We start from the raw sequence: 20,413 nt of genomic DNA, 5'->3' as shown, positions 1-20,413 counted from the left end.
TGCTGTTATTCCTGTCATTATTGTTGTTTTTCCTGTTTTAATGTTCTAGAAAGATGGCCTTTTGGTACAATTTTCCCTGAGCCACTGTACAATATTTCTGATTCTACGGTCATAGTTCTTCTGTCATGAGTAACAACCTGAGGACAATATACTGCACCTTTCTCTCCTCAATAACAGGCAACAGTATGTAAAAAAAAAAAAAATCAGTTCACCTGGACATACCTCTCCTCCAGCAACAAAATACAAAGAAACTGTATGGGACTAAAAATAACGCTGTGCACTCCCACTTGGGACAAATTCGGAACACAAGGTACAAAGAGATTAAAAAATCCAACTGTCACTTTTGAAGAGCCTGGAGCAAAAGCAGGTTACTGTACATGCCTCCTGCCCACAACATTAATGGGTAAGCAAAACAACTAAACTACCCCTCCAGCCACGAACCCTGGACACACCCTTACTATCACCCCTACATACGTGAGCAAGTTAGAGAACCTGTTACTATTTGTTCCCACTACCCCTTGGAGCAGTAGAGGCCTTGAAAAAGATCAATCGATTCTACTGCTCACCTCTGTGTCATGTATCTCTGAGATAAATCCCAAAGATACCTGCTTTTATTTTAATATTATTATGCCAACATAAATTAGCCAGTTAGATATAATAGACCATGACCTTGAAGTGGTATTGTTCAAACACAAATACTCACACACATTACCAGCATATGGGCTCTCTTTCCTAAGACAGCATGATTTTTCCCAAAGAACCACTTTAAGACAACCATCCTCCCTCAAGCAGTGCATTTTACTGCAATTTGAGAAATCCAGAAATCTCTCTTCAAGTTTCGCAGGAGAGAGCTCACCCTTAAACTCTGAAATAATATCTGACAATGTGTTATCCACTGGCAGGGAGACCAGACGATTGTGTGTTCCTACACTCCTGGGTGAGTCAGACAATCACATTTCATTACTATCTTTTCTTTCACAATTTTATATCTATGTAAAAAATAGTATTTCTCTAAAGCATTGATGTTTTCCCCTGACTCTCCCACAGCATAATGACTTATTCAGTGGGCCAAATACTTGAGAAGATTTGCGACCTTGATTTTGTTATTCTTGTTATTTCCCCCCCATTAAACACTATTGACTTTTTTTTTCCTTCCATAAAAATAACAGACAAAAGGAGGAAGCCACTGCACTTTGAGAACATGAAAATCTTCATCCCTCTTGAACCTGGTCCCCTTTCCTATGATCACAGAACAGAATCTTATTTTAAAGGGAGTTGCTCAAAGCAAGTGGCCATATAGCTCTGCTGCCCTCACTGAGCTGTTGGCAGAGAGCCCAGGGAGAGCCTAAAAGAAAGGAAGCGGCAGGTGTGTCTGGGGACGGAGACCATTGCTCTAAGTGATAGAAACAGCTGCTCCTCCAATTTGTCCTCAAGTCACCCGTTTACGTTCCCATAGCACGTTAGCTTCTTCAAGGCCATTTCACAGCCTTCGTCTTTTCCCCTCTCACAATGTGCCAGCCTGACAGCAGGAAACAAGGACATGCAGATCAGGTACTATGCCAGTGCTAGTGGTGGCTCCAGGCCAAGAAGCCACATCTCTGCATTCCTAATGTTGAACTCATTTTACCAGGCACATTCCAATTATGTTCCCAACTGCATGAGCTATCAGACGCTGGATGTCTACCAACAAAGTCTTGTCTTCTTCCCTAAAAACATATAACAACTAACACCCATCTGCCTGCCATGACCTGTATGTGCGTGAGTACTATGATACATGAGTGTGTGCTCACTCAGTTGTGCCCGACTCTTTGAGAACCCTGGACCGTAACCCACCAGAATCCTCTTTCCATGGAATTTTCCAGGGAAGAATACTGGAATGGGTTGCCATTTCCAACTCCAGGGGATCTTCTAGACCCAGGGATCAAACCCATGCATTTTCTGCATTGGCAGGAGGATTCTTTACTAAAACAAGTCATGTCAATTATGGGAACCCAACATAGATTAACTAGGGGATTAGAGAGAAATGCTTGGGAAGCAAATTGTTTACCAAGATTTAGGGACTAGAAACCTTTCCTATTACTCACCTTCTCCAGCCAATGCCAGGATAGTCCTTGACCTGGTCTGCTTCCCATCTGAGTTTTTATTTGAACAAGACTGAGAGCAAGATGACCACTCTGTCCACTCGCTCACCACACAATCCATCCGGCAGGGAATTTCACATGCCATCTGTTCAGGAGGTGGAGATGCTGGGCAGAGACTCCCTGATACATCTTCTCCTGTAATCAACCAGATCAAGACAGATGCTGATGAACGTAAAACTGAGGCCAATCCAGGAACACTTAGATTCATCTCTTCCTCTATTACTTCAGCTTAGCTTAGAAGACTTCACCTTGTGTTTAAACCAATAATGTTTTGTTGTTGTTGTTGTTGCTCAGCTGTTCACAATATTTATGTCAAGAAAAACTTTTAGGAGATAATTTGGCATTGAGAAAGGTAGATACAATAGGAAAATTGGCTTTTGTCATCCTTCCCAGGGGCAAGTGGGCTTCTTCCAGGAACAATTTAGCCTAGATGGCTGGGGACAAGACTGACGTGCTATTGACAACCACATGTAACAAGTACATGCATTTCTGCAAAACTGGAGCTAGAAGCATCTGCTGACCTGAAAAACCACAATTTATGCTGGGCCATCTATTGTGCCCCCTTCCCAAGTTATCAATCTAATTTTCTGTTCGGTGTTCTCATCTCCAAATGCATGTGTGGGTGCTTAGTTACTCAGTTATCTCCAACTCTTTGCAACCCCATGGACTGTAGCCCACCAGGCTCCTCTGTCTATGGAATTTTCCAGACAAGGATACTGGAATTAGTTGTTATTTTCTATGTTGGGATCTTCCCAACATAGGGATCAAACCCGTGTCTCCTGTACCTCTTGCATTGGCAGGTGGATTCTTTACCACTGTGCCACCTGGGAAGCCCCATCTCTAAATGTGCAGTCTTAGTGAAGATTATTACACAATGATTCATTTATTCTATTTATGCATAGTGGTAAATAATCCAAAACCACAGTGGAAATGAACCTGTGGCTAAAATTATACACTATGTTGAAACAAATGGTGAAAGCAAGCCCCCAGTTTTCCCAAATCTATTCCCCTTTTGATGAACTACTCAACACACACACACACACACACACACACACACACACACACACACACACAAATGGGGAATAAAGTTTTACAATTAACAGACACAGCCAAGGGGATCATTTCTAAGTTGCTATTTTATATCACAAATGATTATAATGAATTTTTTTCTAAACTCTTTTGTAGGTTATTTATCCACTATTTTTAGAATTCAAATATTCCTCTTTATAGATAAGAATTCCACTCTTACTATCGCCTCATTCACAGTCACCTACAGAAGACATGAACAACAGTAAAAACATTTATGGTTTGTAGCAACAACATGAAATGTGGAATGGCAGCTCTAGGAGACAGGCAGTTTCCTCTTTGTGACTTTATGCCCATGAAATTCTCCTGTCATAATCTGACACAAAAAGTAACTGTGAAAAGGGACTAACATTTATGCAGCATCTCCCTTGTGCAAGGCACTATCCTCATAAGATGCTCCTAGAGACAGGTGTGACCCATCTTGTTTTGTAGATGAGGAGTCAGTGGCTCTGGAAGGAAAACTTCCAGTGGCTCTAGAAGGAAACTCAGGGTCACAAAACTTGCTTACAGGCCTGAGTAGGGAAGCAAATGAAAACTTTCTGATTCCAAAAATTCTGGTTTCTCCATTAACCATATTACATCTAATTCCAAGAGACGGATAATTCTTTCTAAAGGAAGTGCAGGTTGGCCAAAAAGTTCATTCAGTTTTTTTACATCTAGTCTTACAGAAAACCTGTAATCAAATAAATAAAACAAGCTGTCAGTGAGCAAGACTCCCTGGAGGAGAAGCTAATGCCCTCCAAAGATTTGCATTCATATTTGTAAATGAGGCCAGGCTCACTGCCCTTGAGGTACAAATAAAACTTTTCAAGCATATTATAGGAAGTAATAGAGATTCTAGCAGATAATCACGCTGAAAGAGCAGTTCAAATCACTCTCTTTTCAGTCTCAATCTATTTTTTTGTTGAATCCACACTGTATACTACATGTAAACACAGACACACAGACACACAGACACACAGACACACACACACACACACACACACCCCGCAATATAACTTAGGGGGAGGGCTTCCCCAAGTACAGAAGTAGGCAGGTCAAACAAAACATACCAGCTACATCTAACCAAAATTCAATTTCCACATTCATGAATATTATGAACATAACTTCTACACAAAAACATTTCAAAGCAGTGTCTTGCAAAGAACATTTTGAGGAATAAGATATTTGAAGGTTCTTATTTTAAAAGGGAGGGTGGAGCTGAGAAGTGCTAGATTAAAATAGTAAAACCGGTCTCATTACTGGAGGGTAGTGAGTGTTAAAAATGCCAATTATCACATAAACTCCCTTTGATGCAAATAGCATGTAGTATTTTTCAGTCTTATTTGACTAATGGTTTTCCTTTTGGGGGGGCATCGCTCCCAGAAATTTTATTTTTATCAATATGCTTTGAGAAAAATCCTGCCTTCAAGAGTTATAAAATTATCAACTACTATTTGATGTGCATGTATTATATCCAAGGATTAATGGAATAAATATAAATGAAGATACTGTGATTTAACCCCCCAGAGCTCATGATTAATAACAGAGATGAGCTATAAATACAAAAAGATAAAACCTAGTCCAAAAGTAAATGTCAAGAACTGTGTGTTTCAAATAGAGAATCCTGTAGTGATTTAGGGAAGAGACAGCTCTCTGGGCACCTAATCTGAGAGTAGAAGGCTCTCAATAAGGAGAAAGAGACTAGGAACTGGTGGCAACCAGCGAGGGCATATCAGTCAATACAAGTGTCAACAAAGGTATAGTGATAGGGAAATACAGGCTATGTGGAAGTTAACCTGAGGGTCCACGAGGAAAAGAGAAAGCATACGTTGGAAGAGTTGTTTGACATCAAATTCTGGATAACTTAGACTGAAACACCAGTTCTATTTCCACCTTCATTCAATTCCCAAATGCCCAGGTTTCCCATGACCCAAATTTAACATCCTGCAGGTCATCCATCATCTAGTAGCTTTAGTATTCGCTTCCAGTACTGGAATGCTTTTTAAAACCTAAGCTTTCCTATAAACTGATATGTCCATTTACACAGGGCAGTGAAATGTCAATATTCCCACCAACACTTTGACAGCTTGTCTATATGGGCCAGTGCAGAAATGTGAGCAATCAGATAAGTTGTTCTTTAGTGAAGCCAAGCTAATAGTCATAAGCAGGCTCTTCAGTTCGTGTGTGAGCTATTTGATAAGAAATTATGCCAAAGAAAAGATCACAATGGGATCTTAGTTATGGGTAACCTAGTCAGACAGAGTTAAGTATCTGAAGGTGGAGCTTAGGATCACTTATCCTCTGGAGCATATCACTTAACTTCTTTGAACCTCTGTTATCTCATCTGCAATAATGAAATAATAACACCTACCTTTCAGGGATAGTCTAAGGATTAGAAATCACAAATGCAAAATACACGGCAGTGTTTCCAACAACAGAGGGAGGACACAGCATAGAGGAATGTGAAACAGATGACCAGTCCAAGTTCGATGCATGAAACAGGGCATTCAAAGCCAGTGCTCTGGGACAACCCTGAGGGATGGGATGGGGAGGGAGGTGGAAGGGGAGTTCAGGATGGGGGACACATGTACACCCATGGCTGACTCCTGTCAATGTATGGCAAAACCCACTACAATACTGTAAAGTAATTAGCCTCCAATTAAAATAAATAAATAACTTTTTAAAATATCTGCAAAGATGTACACCACCAAATGGAGAAGGGAATGGCAATCTATTCCAGTATTCTTGCCTGGAGAATCCCATGGACAGAGGAGCCTGGTGGGCTACAGTCCATGGGGTCACAAAGAGTTGGACACAACCAAGCAACCAACACGACACTATACTACACTACACCACCAAAACCTAATGGTATTCTTGACCTAAAAATCTAGAGGTGGATGCCATAACCATGGAAAGCACTTGCTCTAACATGCATATGTATGTACAAATTACCAGCAACAGCTTCACAGACTAGTTCACATAATATATAAAGAATGCTTACAATTATCCAGATAATTTTGCTTATATGTGACTCATCTAATCCATTTAAAAGCCAAAAATAAAGCACTTGAGCCTGAACAAGCTCATTAGCCCATCTACACTGGTATAATCATCTTCCTACTACAGAGAGAACTCATTTCAAAAGAGGAGCATTTATACTTTCCTTTTTCCATTTTCATGGATGGATCAATGAGACCAACTGAAATCTCAGGCAAGCATGGAAAATAAAGCAGCACATGGGACAGGAACTTAGTCATTAAAAATGATTTTCACAAGCTCTCATAATCTAATGTCACAATAAAACTGAATATATTTAAGGGAAAAACTGAATTCATTTTTCAAGAAGACTCTAAAATTGTTCCCTGTCCTCATCAGGTTCTCTGAGATCAATAATGATAAACTAGATTCTCTCTCCTCAAGGAGTCAGTTCAGTTCAGTCACTCATTCGTGTCTGACTCTTTGCGACCCCATGAATCGCAGCACGCCAGGCTTCCCTGTCTATCACCAACTCCCGGAGTTCACTCAGACTCACGTCCATCGAATCTGTGATGTCATCCAGCCATCTCATCCTCTGTCATCCCCTTCTCCTCCCAGCATCAGAGTCTTTTCCAATGAGTCAACTCTTCACATGAGGTGGCCAGAGTACTGGAGTTTCAGCTTTAGCATCATTCCTTCCAAAGAAATCCCAGGGCTGATCTCCTTCAGAAGGGACTGGTTGGATCTCCTTGCAGTCCAAGGGACTCTCAAGAGTCTTCTCCAACACCACAGTTCAAAAGCATCAATTCTTTGGCGTTCAGCCTTCTTCACAGTCCAACTCTCACATCCATACATGACCACTGGAAAAACCATAGCCTTGACTAGACGGACCTTAGTTGGCAAAGTAATGTCTCTGCTTTTGAATATGCTGTCTAGGTTGGTCATAACTTTTCTTCCAAGGAGTAAGTGTCTTTTAATTTCATGCTGCAGTCACCATCTGTAGTGATTTTGGAGCCCAAAAAAATAAAGTCTGACATTGTTTCCACTGTTTCCCCATCTATTTCCCACGAAGTGATGGGACCGGATGCCATGATCTTCGTTTTCTGAATGTTGAGCTTTAAGCCAACTTTTTCACTCTCCTCTTTCACTTTCATCAAGAGGCTTTTTAGTTCCTCTTCACCTTCTGCCATAAGGGTGGTGTCATCTGCATATCTGAGCTTATTGATATTTCTCCCGGCAATCTTGATTCCAGCTTGTGTTTCTTTCAGTCCAGCGCTTTTCATGATGTACTCTGCATGGAAGTTAAATAAGCAGGGTGACAATATACAGTCTTGACGTACTCCTTTTCCTATTTGGAACCAGTCTGTTGTTCCATGTCCAGTTCTAACTGTTGCTTCCTGACCTGCATACAGATTTCTCAAGAGGCAGGTCAGGTGGTCTGGTATCCCCATCTCTTTCAGAATTTTCTTCTTTAAATTAGTCGCGATTCTGAAAATAAGGAATAGGGTACTGCTCCAACCTTGTGACTTTTTAAAAAATAATTTAATATGGTGACATCTCATTATGTAAAATTAACCATTTTAGAGTAAATATTTCAGCAGCATTTAGTTAATCACAATTTTTTTGCAGTCCGTCATCTCTATTCTTTGTGATTCTAGAGACCTTGGCTTAGATGACTGGGTGACTCGGTCTTGCCTGTGGGTTATTGAACCATTCTCATGCTTCCCCATTCTTGACTAAAAACAACAGTTCATAGATAAGAGAAAGATTATTCTTTTTTTCAAAGTACAGTATATATACAATATTGTATTAGTTTCAGGTGTACAGCAAAGTGATTCAATTATGTGTGCATGTGTGCATGAGAATCATTTGTTGATTCTTTCCCATTATAGACTATTACAAGATATTGCATATAGCTCCCTATGCTACACAGTAACTCTAGGTCCACTATGGAACTAGGAACTATGGATGGAGGTTCGTGACATTGTACAGGAGACAGGGCTCAAGACTATCCCCAAGAAAAAGAAATGCAAAAGAGCAAAATGGCTGTCTGAGGAGGCCTTACAAGTAGCTGTGAAGAGAAGGGAAGAGAAAAGCAAAGGAGAAAAGGAAAGACATACCCATTTGAATGCAGAGTTCCAAAGAATAGCAAGGAGAGATAAGAAAGCCTTCCTCCATGATCAGTGCAAAGAAATAGAGGAAAACAATAAAATGGGAAAGACTAGAGATATCTTCAAGAAAATCAGAGATACCAAGGGAAAATTTCATGCAAAGATGGGCACAATAAAGGACAGAAATGGTAGGGACCTAACAGAAGCAGAAGATATTAAGAAGAGGTGGCAAGAATACACAGAAGAACTGTACAAAAAAGAGCTTCATGACCCAGATAATCACCATGGTGTGATCACTCACGTAGAGCCAGACATCCTGGAATGTGAAGTCAAGTGGGCCTTAGGAAGCATCACTACGAACAAAGCTAGAGGAGGTAATGGAATTCCAGTTGAGCTATTTCAAAATCCTGAAAGATGATGCTGTGAAAGTGCTGCACTCAATATGCCAGCAAATTTGGAAAACTCAGCAGTGGCCACAGGACTGGAAATGGTCAGTTTTCATTCCAATTCCAAAGAAAGGCAATGCCAAAGAATGCTCAAACTACCACACAATTGTGCTCATCTCACACACTAGTAAAATAATGCTTAAAATTCTCCAAGCCACGCTTCAACAATACTTGAACCGTGAACTTCCTGATCTTCAAGCTGGTTTTAGAAAAGGCAGAGGAACTAGAGATCAAATTGCCAACATCCGCTGGATCATGGAAAAAGCAAGAGTTCCAGAAAAACATCTATTTCTGCTTTATTGACTATGCCAAAGCCTTTGACTGTGTGGATCACAAGAAACTGTGGAAAATTCTGAAAGAGATGGGAATACCAGACCACCTGACCTGCCTCTTGAGAAACCTATATGCAGGTCAGGAAGCAACAGTTAGAACTGGACATGGAACAACAGACTGGTTTCAAATAGGAAAAGGAGTATGTCAAGGCTGTATATTGTCACCCTGTTTATTTAACTTCTATGCAGAATACATCATGAGAATCGCTGGACTGGAAGAAGCACAAGCTGGAATCAAGATTACTGGGAGAAATATCAATAAGCTCAGATATGCAGATGACACCACCCTTATGGCAGAGAGTGAAGAGGAACTAAAAAGCCTCTTGATGAAAGTGAAAGAGGAGAGTGAAAAAGTTGGCTTAAAGCTCAACATTCAGAAAACAAAGATCATGGCATCCAGTCCCATCACTTCGTGGGAAATAGATGGGGAAACAGTGGAAATTTGGGCTCCAAAATCACTGCAGATCGTGACTGCAGCCATGAAATTAAAAGACACTTACTCCTTGGAAGAAAAGTTATGACCAACCTAGACAGCATATTCAAAAGCAGAGACATTACTTTGTCAACAAAGGTCACTTTAGTCAAGGCTATGGTTTTTCCAGTGGTCATGTATGGATGTAAGAGTCGGACTGTGAAGAAAGCTGAGTGTCAAAGAATTGATGTTTTTGATCTGTGGTGTTGGAGAAGACTTCTAAGAGATCCAACCAGTCCATCCTAAATGAGTTCAGTACTGGGTGCTCATTGGAAGGACTGATGTTGAAGCTGAAACTCCAATATTTTGGCCACCTGATGTGAATAGCTGACTCATTTGCAAAGATCCTGACTCTGAGAAAGATTGAGGGCAGGAGGAGAAGGGGATGACAGAGGATGAGATGGTTGGATGGCATCACCGACTCAATGGACATGGGTTTTGCTGGACTCTGGGAGCTTGTGATGGACAGGGAGGCCTGGCGTACTGTGGTTCAAGGGGTTGCAAAGAGTCGGAAATGACTGAGCAACTGAACTGAACTGAACTCTAGGTCCTTGTTGCTTATCTATTTTAAATATAGTAGAGTGTATCATGCATGCATGCATGCTCAGTCATGTCTGATTGTTTGCAATCCCATGGGCTGTAGCCCACCAGGCTCCTCTTTCCTTGGAATTTTCTAGGCAAGAGTACTGGAGTGGGTTGCCATTTCCTCCTCCAGGGGATCTTCGCAACTCAGGGATTGAACTCACATCTCTTATGTCTCCTGCATCGGCAGGCAGGTTCTTTATCACTGAGGCCACCTGGGAAGCCTGTGGTATGTATCTATTAATCACAAACTCCAAATGTATCCCTTCTATCTTTTCCATTTTGGTGACCATAACTGTGTTTTTTATGTTCATGTGTCTGTTTCTGTGTTGTAAATAAGTTCACATGTTTCTGTTTTGTTTTTTTTTTTTAGATTCCACATATAACTGATATCATAAGATATTTGTCTTTTGTTTCTGACTTACTTCACTTAGCATGGTAATCTCTAGGTCTAATTGAGAGAAAGATTCTTGAACACATGAATAAACTCAAGATTCCCTGAAAAAGCTTCTTTCTTCTGGTTCAAATATATATGCTACTTAAAGTATAAATAGTTCACGGCAGACTCTCTATACTGGCCATGTAAATTTAACACTAACGTAGCTTTCAGACTTTGGACTTTCCACATAAAATTAATGTTTAAGCCATACCTATGCTATATACTATGTCTTGTGGCATCCTTTGTTTTATAATACTAAAGAACTAGAATTTAATATTATAAACCATCATCTATCTTTATAATAATAGAACTAATAGCTATGTTTCTTATTTTTCTGACCTGTACTATGTGTCTAAAATGAGAAAAGATATAGACAAAATAGAAATAAAATGAGAAACCAGATATCTACAAATCTACAGTCTGATTTAAAAATAGACTAGCAAACACATGAAAAGATGCTCAACATCACTCATTATCAGAGAAATGCAAATCAAAACCACAATGAGGTACCATTTCACACCAGTCAGAATGGCTGTGATCGAAAAGTCTGCAAGCAATAAAGGCTGGAGAGGATGTGGAGAAAAGGGAACCCTCTTACACTGTGGGTGGGAATGCAAACTAGTACAGCCACTATGGAGAACAGTGTGGAGATTCCTTATAAAACTGGAAATAGAACTGCCTTATGACCCAGCAATCCCACTGCTGGGCATACACACCGAGGAAACCAGAATTGAAGGAGACATGTGTACCCCAATGTTCATCGCAGCACTGTTTATAATAGCCAGGATGTCCATCAGCAGATGAATGGATAAGAAAGCTGTGGTACATATACACAATGGAGTATTACTCAGCCATTAAAAAGAATACATTTGAATCAGTTCTAAAGAGGTGGATGAAACTGGAGCTTATTATACAGAGTGAAGTAAACCAGAAAGAAAAACACCCAGTACAGTATACTAACACATATATATGGAATTTAGAAAGATGGTAACAATAACCCTGTATGTGAGACAGCAAAAGAGACACAGATGTATAGAACAGTTTTTTGGACTTTGTGGGAGAGGGAGAGGGTGGGATGATTTGGGAGAATGGCATTGAAACATGTATAATATCATATATGAAACAAATCGCCAGTCCAGGTTCGATGCATGATACTGGATGCTCGGGGCTGGTGCACTGGGACAACCCAGAGGGATGGTACAGGGAGGGAAGAGGGTGGGGGGTTCAGGATGGGGAACACGTGTATACCTGTGGCAGATTCATGTTGATGTATGGGAAAACCAATACAATATTGTAAAGTAATTAACCTCCAATTAAAATAAATAAATTTATATCAAAAAATAAAAGCAGATTAGCATTTTGTCATCATACACAATTCAAACGATCTTACTCTTTCAAAAAATAATGCAAATTGGGTATTTCATCGATATTTCCTCTTGTATACTATTACACTATCTATGGAAAATAATGAACCAGTTATCGAAAAAATTTACACGTCATAAAATTTTATGTCCTATTTAAATCTGAGAAGAATCCCAATAAATGTTGATTAAATGCTTGCCAACAGCTAGTAAGATGTCAGCGGACGTTATACAGCAAATTTCCTGGAATTCATATGCACTTAATTTCATTTTTTAAATTTAAATGTTATCTCCTTAAATGTAAGTAGCCCTTTGTCACTTCTGGACTGGGATTCTACTCAGCTAAGGAAATGTTTATACTTCAAAACAACAAAATATGAAAGAAAGCTAAGAGCTAAAGAGAAGTTATATGCAACTATGCAATGCCAACAACGCCATTAATGCTTCTGCTTGTGAATTTTACCATTTGAAGTTTATCTATCTAGTTTGTACACACAGGAAGGCAAATTTAAAAAATATGTTGTTACGTATTATCATATTTATAATAACAAAAACAACTGCAATAATAAAATAACATCAGCATGTGATATCTGAGAAAGTACAGAGTGGGCTGTACGCTGCACAACCCACATTGCTTTTTTTTTTTCTCAAATTTTTTAAAGTTTTAATTGGAGGATACTTACAATACTGTGATGGCCTCTGCCATATATTAACATGAATCGGTCATAGTTAAACATGTGTCCCCTCCCTTCGGAACCCTCCTCCTCCCTCCCTCCCCACCCCATCCCTCCAAGTTGTCACAGAGCACTGGCTTTGTGTTCCCTGCGCCATACATCAAGCTCCCACTGACTGTCTATTTCATACATGGTAATATAGAATATATATAATATATATGTATCCCACCCTCGCCTTCACCGAATGTATCCAAAAGTCTGTTCTTTATGTCTATGTCTCCTTTGCTGCCCTACTGAGATCATTACTGAGGTACTCTTGCCTGGAAAATCCCATGGACGGAGGAGCCTGGTAGGCTGCAATCCATGGGGTGGCTAAGAGTCGGGCATGACTGAGCAACTTCACTTTCACTTTTCATTTTCATGCACTGGAGAAGGAAATGGCAACCCACTCCGGTGTTCTTGCCTGGAGAATCCCAGGGACGATGGAGCCTGGTGGGCTGCCATTTATGGGGTCGCACAGAGTCGGACTGAAGTGACTTAGCAGCAGCAGCACTGTCACATCTGAGGTTCAGAGAACTTAAAACCACTTGTTCAAGAGTCATGCGGCTGGTAAGTGTCTGACCTAGAACTGGAAAACATACCTGCTGCTGCTACTGCTAAGTCACTTTAGTCGTGTCCGACTCTGAGACCCCATAGACGGCAGCCCACCAGGCTCCCCGTTCCTGGGATTCTCCAGACCAAGAATACTGGAGTGGGTAGCCATTTCCTTCTCCAATGCATGAAAATGAAAAGTTAAAGTGAAGTCGCTCAGTCATGCCCGACTCTTAGCCACCCCATGGATTGCAGCCTACCAGGCTCCTCCGTCCATGGGATTTTCCAGGCACGAGTACTGGAGTGGAATGCCATTGCCTTCTCCAGGAAAACATACCTACTAGACCCTGAAAGCTATATTCTTAACTATTTTGCTGTATTGTGTCCTGGTTCATATCTCACATATGCCTTTCTCATCATATTACTTTTAACTGATACTAAACTATGAAGAAAGAATTTTATACAATCCATTGTCAGCTAGTCAGTATATTTAGTACTGGAAAGAATGAGTCCAAAGGAGTGAGTAGCCTAATTAGGAATTGCATTATAAGATGAGGCAGAATAGGGTGATATTTTTCAAAAATAGAAAAGATAAGCAGATGAAAAAGAGTTCATAATGCAGAGTTGGAAGAACAAGATAGAAGGCAAGACAAAATAGGAACACGGAAGTATGGATGATCAGCAAAAACAGTACACTGTATGATTCGATAAATGACACAAACTCAAGCTAAACATATAATAATGATGTGGCACTAGAGGTAAAGAGCCTGCCTGCCAATGCAGGAGATACAAGAGATGCAGGTTCGATCCCTGAGTTGGAAAGATCTCTTGAGGAGGAAAAGGCAACCTGTCCCAGGAGTCTTGCCTGAAGAATACCACAGAGCGAAGAGCCTGCTGGGCTGCAGCACATGGAGCCACAAAAATCTGGACACGACTGACTGACTGAGCACACACACAACTGTATGCATGCATGGCCAGTTGTATCTGACTCTTTGTGATCTCACGGACTATAGTTCACCAGGTTCCTCTGTCCATAGAATTTTCCAGGAAGAAGACTGGAATGGGTTGCCATTTCCTACTCCAGGGTTCTTCCTGACCCAGGGGTTGAACCCCCATCTCTTGCATCTCCTGTACTGGCAGGCGAATTATTTACCACTACACCACCTGGGAAGACCAGTAATGCTTGAGGATGCTCATAAAGCAAAATAACAATCCACTTCTAATAGCTGATCAAAGAAAAGAAAAGAGGACATAAGAGCAAAGGCTAAAATAAACATAGGGGAAAACTCAAACATTAAAAGGAAAAAGACTTTAGATAAGAAATAATAACAGCTAAATATAAGAAAACAATATTTCCAAAGTAAACATATTTTTAAAGGCCAGAACTTAGCTGAAATTGCATCTAATGGCAGGTGAGCTCTTTGTTCAGAAGTCTGTTTAACTGAGCAGCTGTATCAAGTTTCTCAGCATACAAGAATATATTGATAAAGCAGCTAACACTTTGATCGTTTAGAATGTACTCAGCATAATGGTACATTTTACATGTATTTAGTAACTCATTGACTCTCAAAAGCATCAATAATAGTAAACATGTATACTGTATATAACATATGTTAGTTATTACTCTAAGTGAATTACATATATTAACTCATTTGGATGTCACAATACTATGCCATAAGCACTACCATTATGTTCATTATATAGAGGAGAATATTGAGTCTTAGATGAGTTAAAATTACCTGCCCAAAGTCAAACGCAAGTAAAATGGTAGAGTTTGAACTTGGACCTGGGTAACCTGGCTCTAGAGCCCATTTCTTAAATGCAACGCTTTTTTGACACACACATCTTCGACTCAGTGTCAGGACAATTTATGTACCCAGCTGTACAAAACTCAATCCAGTGGAGAATCAGTGAACTGTGAAGCATCCCAACACATTTAGCTCATGAATTCTGTGTGTTACTCAGGGTGCGAGAAGATGCAAAAGGGCAGAAACAGTCTATGACTTAGGAGCAAACTACAATTGCTCAAAAAAACTCCAAGTAAAACCTAATAAAATTCTTAGTGGGAAAACATCACATTTCCTTGGTCTCAGTCACACATTCCAAGGGGAAGTAACCACTATTTTATGTGTGTGAAAAAGGTCTGAAAATTATGCACTCTGAGTTAGGTTTGGAAAAAAAATATTTATATATTTCTGGTTTTGACACCTTCCAAAATGTGACCTTGAAAAATAAATTTTTCTTTTCTAACAATGACATCAGTTCGCTCACAAGCCCCAATTTCTGGTCAGTAGTCAGGGCCAGATGGGGGTTGGGGAAGGAGGAGAGGAACAGAAACATATCCATTTAAAGTAACTTAGCAACTCATGATCAAACTATATCATTTCAAAGTTAACTCCATCTCAGTCTTTCGATGCTTCTCCCTCTCTCCTTTCTTCCCTTCTGTTTGGGTGGCAGCTGAGTCTAAGAGGAATGTCTGTCTCAGAGCTGCACATTCTCCTTTGAATTTTGTTGGATCCCTACTGAGCTATTTCCATCAACCTGCTCTTGGTGCACCATTACCTAGCCCTTTAAGGTGCATCTGCATCCGCTCTAATTTCAAGATTCCTATCATAGCTTCTGACTTTCTAATCCACACACTTTATACTCATTTAGACTTGACTCCAAGCTAGGTCTAGTTTCCTGGAGGGGTCAGCACCTCCACATCCTATAGTGGGGCATGATTTCAGGACTGCCCTCATATTACCAGTAAACTGGGGAGACCACATTGGGAAGGTGGTGAGCAGCTGGCTCAGACCCACTCTGTGCCTGAACACAGCAATCACTGCTTCACTGTGGCAGCCCCATCGCTTTTTGTTGGGAAACAAGGAACTCTGTATGCAGTCTCTTTCTGCAGGCTCAAACCAGAGGAGGTACTGGCCCTACTGCTTTGGCTTTCCCTTTATCTTATCTGAAATGTCCATAGTTTTCATTTCCTCAGCCCAACATTTCAACTGCAGAATGAGGAGCCAAGGGACCTCATGTCCATGTACTTCTTCTCGACATCCTCCCTAGATTCCTTCTTTCTGATCCAGGAAAGCAGCTAATGCAGAAGTCTGGCTTGTGCTAAATCTGTATTCTGAGACTTCTGGCCTCTCATCTTGATCTCTGGAGGGAGCTCTTCAGAATTTATAAAACGCTTTTCTTCCATACACCTGCCTCTTGCATAAGAAAGTCAATTTTTCAGGATCATTGTCCCTGAAAAGAGCTTTAAGATTTCATCTTTGGGCACTGACTTGTTCTGTTTGCATCTGAGATATAATAATAACCTAACTTTTGTGGACACGTTGGATAGCTCAGAAATTTACTGAGGTGGGGCAGGAGGGTGGGGGAGGTCCTGTCTAGTAAGGCACAGAAGCAGACACTGAAAGAAAAGCACTCCCACATCTTAAAACATAATTTGAGGACATCTGCTTAGTGTGGAAATCCTGTTTCTCATGAGAATTTTATAGAAATTCTGTCTAATTTTTAAAAAGATTAATCCAGAGTGACAACAGTGGAATAAATATCCTTAATAATGCAAGGCATGCTTCTACAAAAGAGAAAATCTTGGAGTAAATAAACAGCACATGATAATGGACAGAATATTGGGAGGAGCTGTGACATCTGGGTTTGAGTTCTGCCTTGAACACTTAACAAAATGTGGCCATGAAAAATAGTTAAGCTTTTTTAGGCTCCAGAAGCCTTGTGTAAGTAGGAGGTGGGGCACTGCTATCATCCTTGATTATATTATCTGATCAGATGATAGATCAAAGAAGCTAATGTAAAATAATGCTTTGGAAATTGCAAAGCATCATTATATATAATGTAGCTTTTTATTATTGGTGAAAATGGGGCTAAAGGGCACTCCAAATAGGAAAATGATTTGAGTCAAAGATACTATCTTTCTTCTCCATCTCAATTTTGTCATAGCTAGAAAAATAAGAGGCATTGAAATGATTATAAAGAAATAATGTTACTCATTTCATCTATCTACTTATCTAGCTATATAACTAGCTATTAAGAAAAGGATTTGGACCAGCTTGAATATGTGGTATACCTTTAGAAAGCACTTAAATTTGTCTAAAAGCTTTCTGAAAATCAATATTTTTAAGTTAAACTGAGGAAGTCAACAGAGTAAACCAATAAAAGATCAGCAAAGAATGGTCATTTTCTCTCTGTAATTAACCTTCAGAAACACAATTTTAATGCCTTTAAGTGGGAAATATATTATGATTTATTTACCTCACTTTAAAGGCACAATTAAGATGCTTTCGATTTCTCTTTTGATAAGTAAATCTGCAAAGAACATTGTTGACTAAATCGTTGATTGCTTTCCTTAGAATAAATTTCTAGAAAGGGAAAAATAAAGTCAAAGAATATGAACTTCATTAAAGTCCTTGCATGGAAAATAGTGCCAGTTTGCTTTTTAGTTTTTTATTCCTTATTTTACCTTCATTTAAAAATTTGCATACAATAAAGTTCACTCTGTGCTATACAATACTGTGGGTTTTGGCAAATGCATAGAGCCTTGTATCCATTAGCAAAAATATGAGACAAAACAATTCTATCACCACAAAAAATGTCCTTGTGCTGCCTTTTTGGAGTCATCCTTTACATCCTCTGATCTCCCCAAAAAACCTTGATTTGATCTCTGTTCCTACAGTTTTGTTTCTGTCCCCCAGAACGTCACCACAGTGGAATTATACAGCTTGTAGTTTTCCTACCGAAGTGCATTTGAGATGTGCCCGTGTTGCTGCAGATAAGAATAGTTCATTCTTTTTTGTTGCCAAGTAGTGTTCCATTTCATGCATACAGCACATTATGTTTGTCTATTCAGCTGAAGGACATTTGCATTGTTTCCACATTTTGGTGACTATGAATAAAGCTGATATACAGGTTCTTGTGTAAATATAAATTTCCATTTCTTTCGGTAAATAATTAGGAGGGTAAATATTGGATCATATATAAGTGTTGATTTTATAAGACACTGTCAAACTGTTTTCAAAGTGTCCAGACTCTTTTCATTTCATCAGTAATGTATGAGCTTTCTGGTTGCTCTGTCTCCTACCAGCATTTGGTATGACAACTCTTTTGCTATTTGCTTACTTTTTATTATTCTTATAGGGATATAGTGGTAATATATTGTCATTTTGATTTCAGTTCAGCTCAGTTGCTCAGTCGTGTCCAATTCTTTGTGACCCCATGAACTACAACACAACAGGCCTCCCTGTCCATCACCAACTCCCGGAGTTCACTCAGACTCACTTCCATAGAGTCGGTGATGCCATCGACCCATCTCATCCTCTATTGTCCCCTTCTCCTCCTGCCCCCCAAACCTCCAAGTATCAGGGTCTTTTCCAATGAATCAACTCTTTGCATGAGGTGGCCAAAGTATTGGAGTTTCAGCTTCAACATCAGTCCTTCCAATGAACACCCAGGACTGATCTCCTTTAGAATGGACTGGTCGGATCTCCTTGCAGTCCAAGGGACTCTCAAGAGTCTTCTCCAACACCACAGTTCAAAAGCATCAATTCTTCAGTGCTCAGCTTTCTTCACAGTCCAACTCTCACATCCATATATGACTACTGGAAAAACCATAGCTTTGACTAGATGGACTTTGTTGGCAAAGTAATGACTCTGCTTTTTAATACAGTGTCTAGGTTGGTCATAACTTTCCTTCCAAGTAGTAACTGTCTTTTAATTTCATGGCTGGAATCACCATCTGCAGTGATTTTGGAGCCCCCAAAAATAAAGTTTGCCACTGTTTCCACTGTTTCCCCATCTATTTGCCATGAAGTGATGGGACCAGATGCCATGATCTTAGTTTTCTGAATTACATTTTCCTAATTACTAATGATGTTGAATATCTCTTTATGTTGTTATTTACCATTTTTACATTCTCATTGGTGAAGTATCTATCCAAATCTTTGACTTTGTTTTTATTTGGATTAAGCTATGTATTGAATGTTTCTATTACTCCAAAATTCACAACCTCCAATGTTATGGTATTTGGAGGTAGGGCCTTTGGGAGGTGAATAGTTTTACATGAGGTCCTGACAGTTGAACTCTCATTATGAGCTTAGTGTCCTTATAAGCAGAGGAAGAAAGAGCACACAGTGAGAAAGTGGCTGTCTACAGACCAAGAAGCAGGCCCTCATCAGACACCAATCTATAGGCACCTTGAATTTGGACTTCAAGGACAGTTCCAAATAAATGTCAGTTTTCAGTTCACCCAGTCTATGGTATTTTGTTACAACAGCGGCAGCTAAAACAGGTTGTTCTCACTGAGTTTCAAGAGTTCTGCATATATTCTAGATACAAGTCCTTCATCAGACTTGTGATATGTAAATATATGCTCACAGTCTATGCGAAGAGTTGACTCATTGGAAAAGACTCTGATGCTGCGAGGGATTGGGGGCAGGAGGAAAAGGGTACGACAGAGGATGAGATGGCTAGATGGCATCACCGACTCAATGGACGTGAGTCTGAGTGAACTCCAGGAGTTGGTGATGGACAGGGAGGCCTGGCGTGCTGCGATTCATGGGGTCGCAAAGAGTTGGACACGACTGAGCGGCTGAAAGTGAAAGTGAAGTCGCTCAGTTGTGTCCGATTCTTTGTGACCCCATGGACACCGGGCTCCTACGTCCATGGAATTTTCTAGGCAGGAGTACTGGAGTGGGTTGCCATTTCCTTCTCCAGAGAATCTTCCCAACCCAGGGATCGAACCCAGGTCTCCCACATTGTAGACAGACACTTTACCATCTGAGCCACCAGGGAAGTTCTGAGCGGCTGAACTGAACTGAACTGAACTGAGTGGTTTCTCTTTTCATTTTCTTAAGAGTAAGAAATTTCTTACTCATTTTCTTTTTCAAAGCAAAGTTTTCATTTTTAATTAAACTTTTAAGTTCCGCTTGTCGACTTCTCCTTCATGCATTGTGCTTTGACACCATGTCCAGTTTGCTTTTCAAAAAGGCAAATTTTCAGGAAGGAACAGAAAGTGGATTTTCTGCTGCAAACAAACACTTAGTTGAAACTTACATATTAGGATCTAAAACTTCATAATTTTGGATATAGTGACGTCTCTAACTAGTGTGTCCTACTGTCTAACAAAATACACACGTTTTGCAAACAAGGCAATGTGTTTCCATGGCAAGTATTTACTGATATAAGAGTTGAGAGTCAGCATTATACCATACTGA

The 20,413-nt window shown here is 40.0% G+C and overlaps 1 protein-coding gene across 1 annotated transcript in view; it reads right to left on the bottom strand.

Annotated features, from left to right (window-relative positions):
* Nucleotides 1-20,413, bottom strand: part of THSD7B (thrombospondin type 1 domain containing 7B) — a 1,038,357-nt gene that overhangs the window by 482,372 nt on the left and 535,572 nt on the right. The window contains exon 8 of the mRNA XM_018062396.1: nt 2,085-2,276. Coding sequence (XP_017917885.1) covers nt 2,085-2,276 — 192 coding nt within the window. The remainder of the gene's footprint in view (nt 1-2,084; nt 2,277-20,413) is intronic.

The sequence above is a fragment of the Capra hircus genome, chromosome 2 (assembly GCF_001704415.2).
Source record: "Capra hircus breed San Clemente chromosome 2, ASM170441v1, whole genome shotgun sequence".
Lineage (NCBI taxonomy): Eukaryota > Metazoa > Chordata > Mammalia > Artiodactyla > Bovidae > Capra > Capra hircus.
Note: the sequence above shows the minus strand (reverse complement) of the source record. Positions and strands in the feature narration are given on the sequence as shown.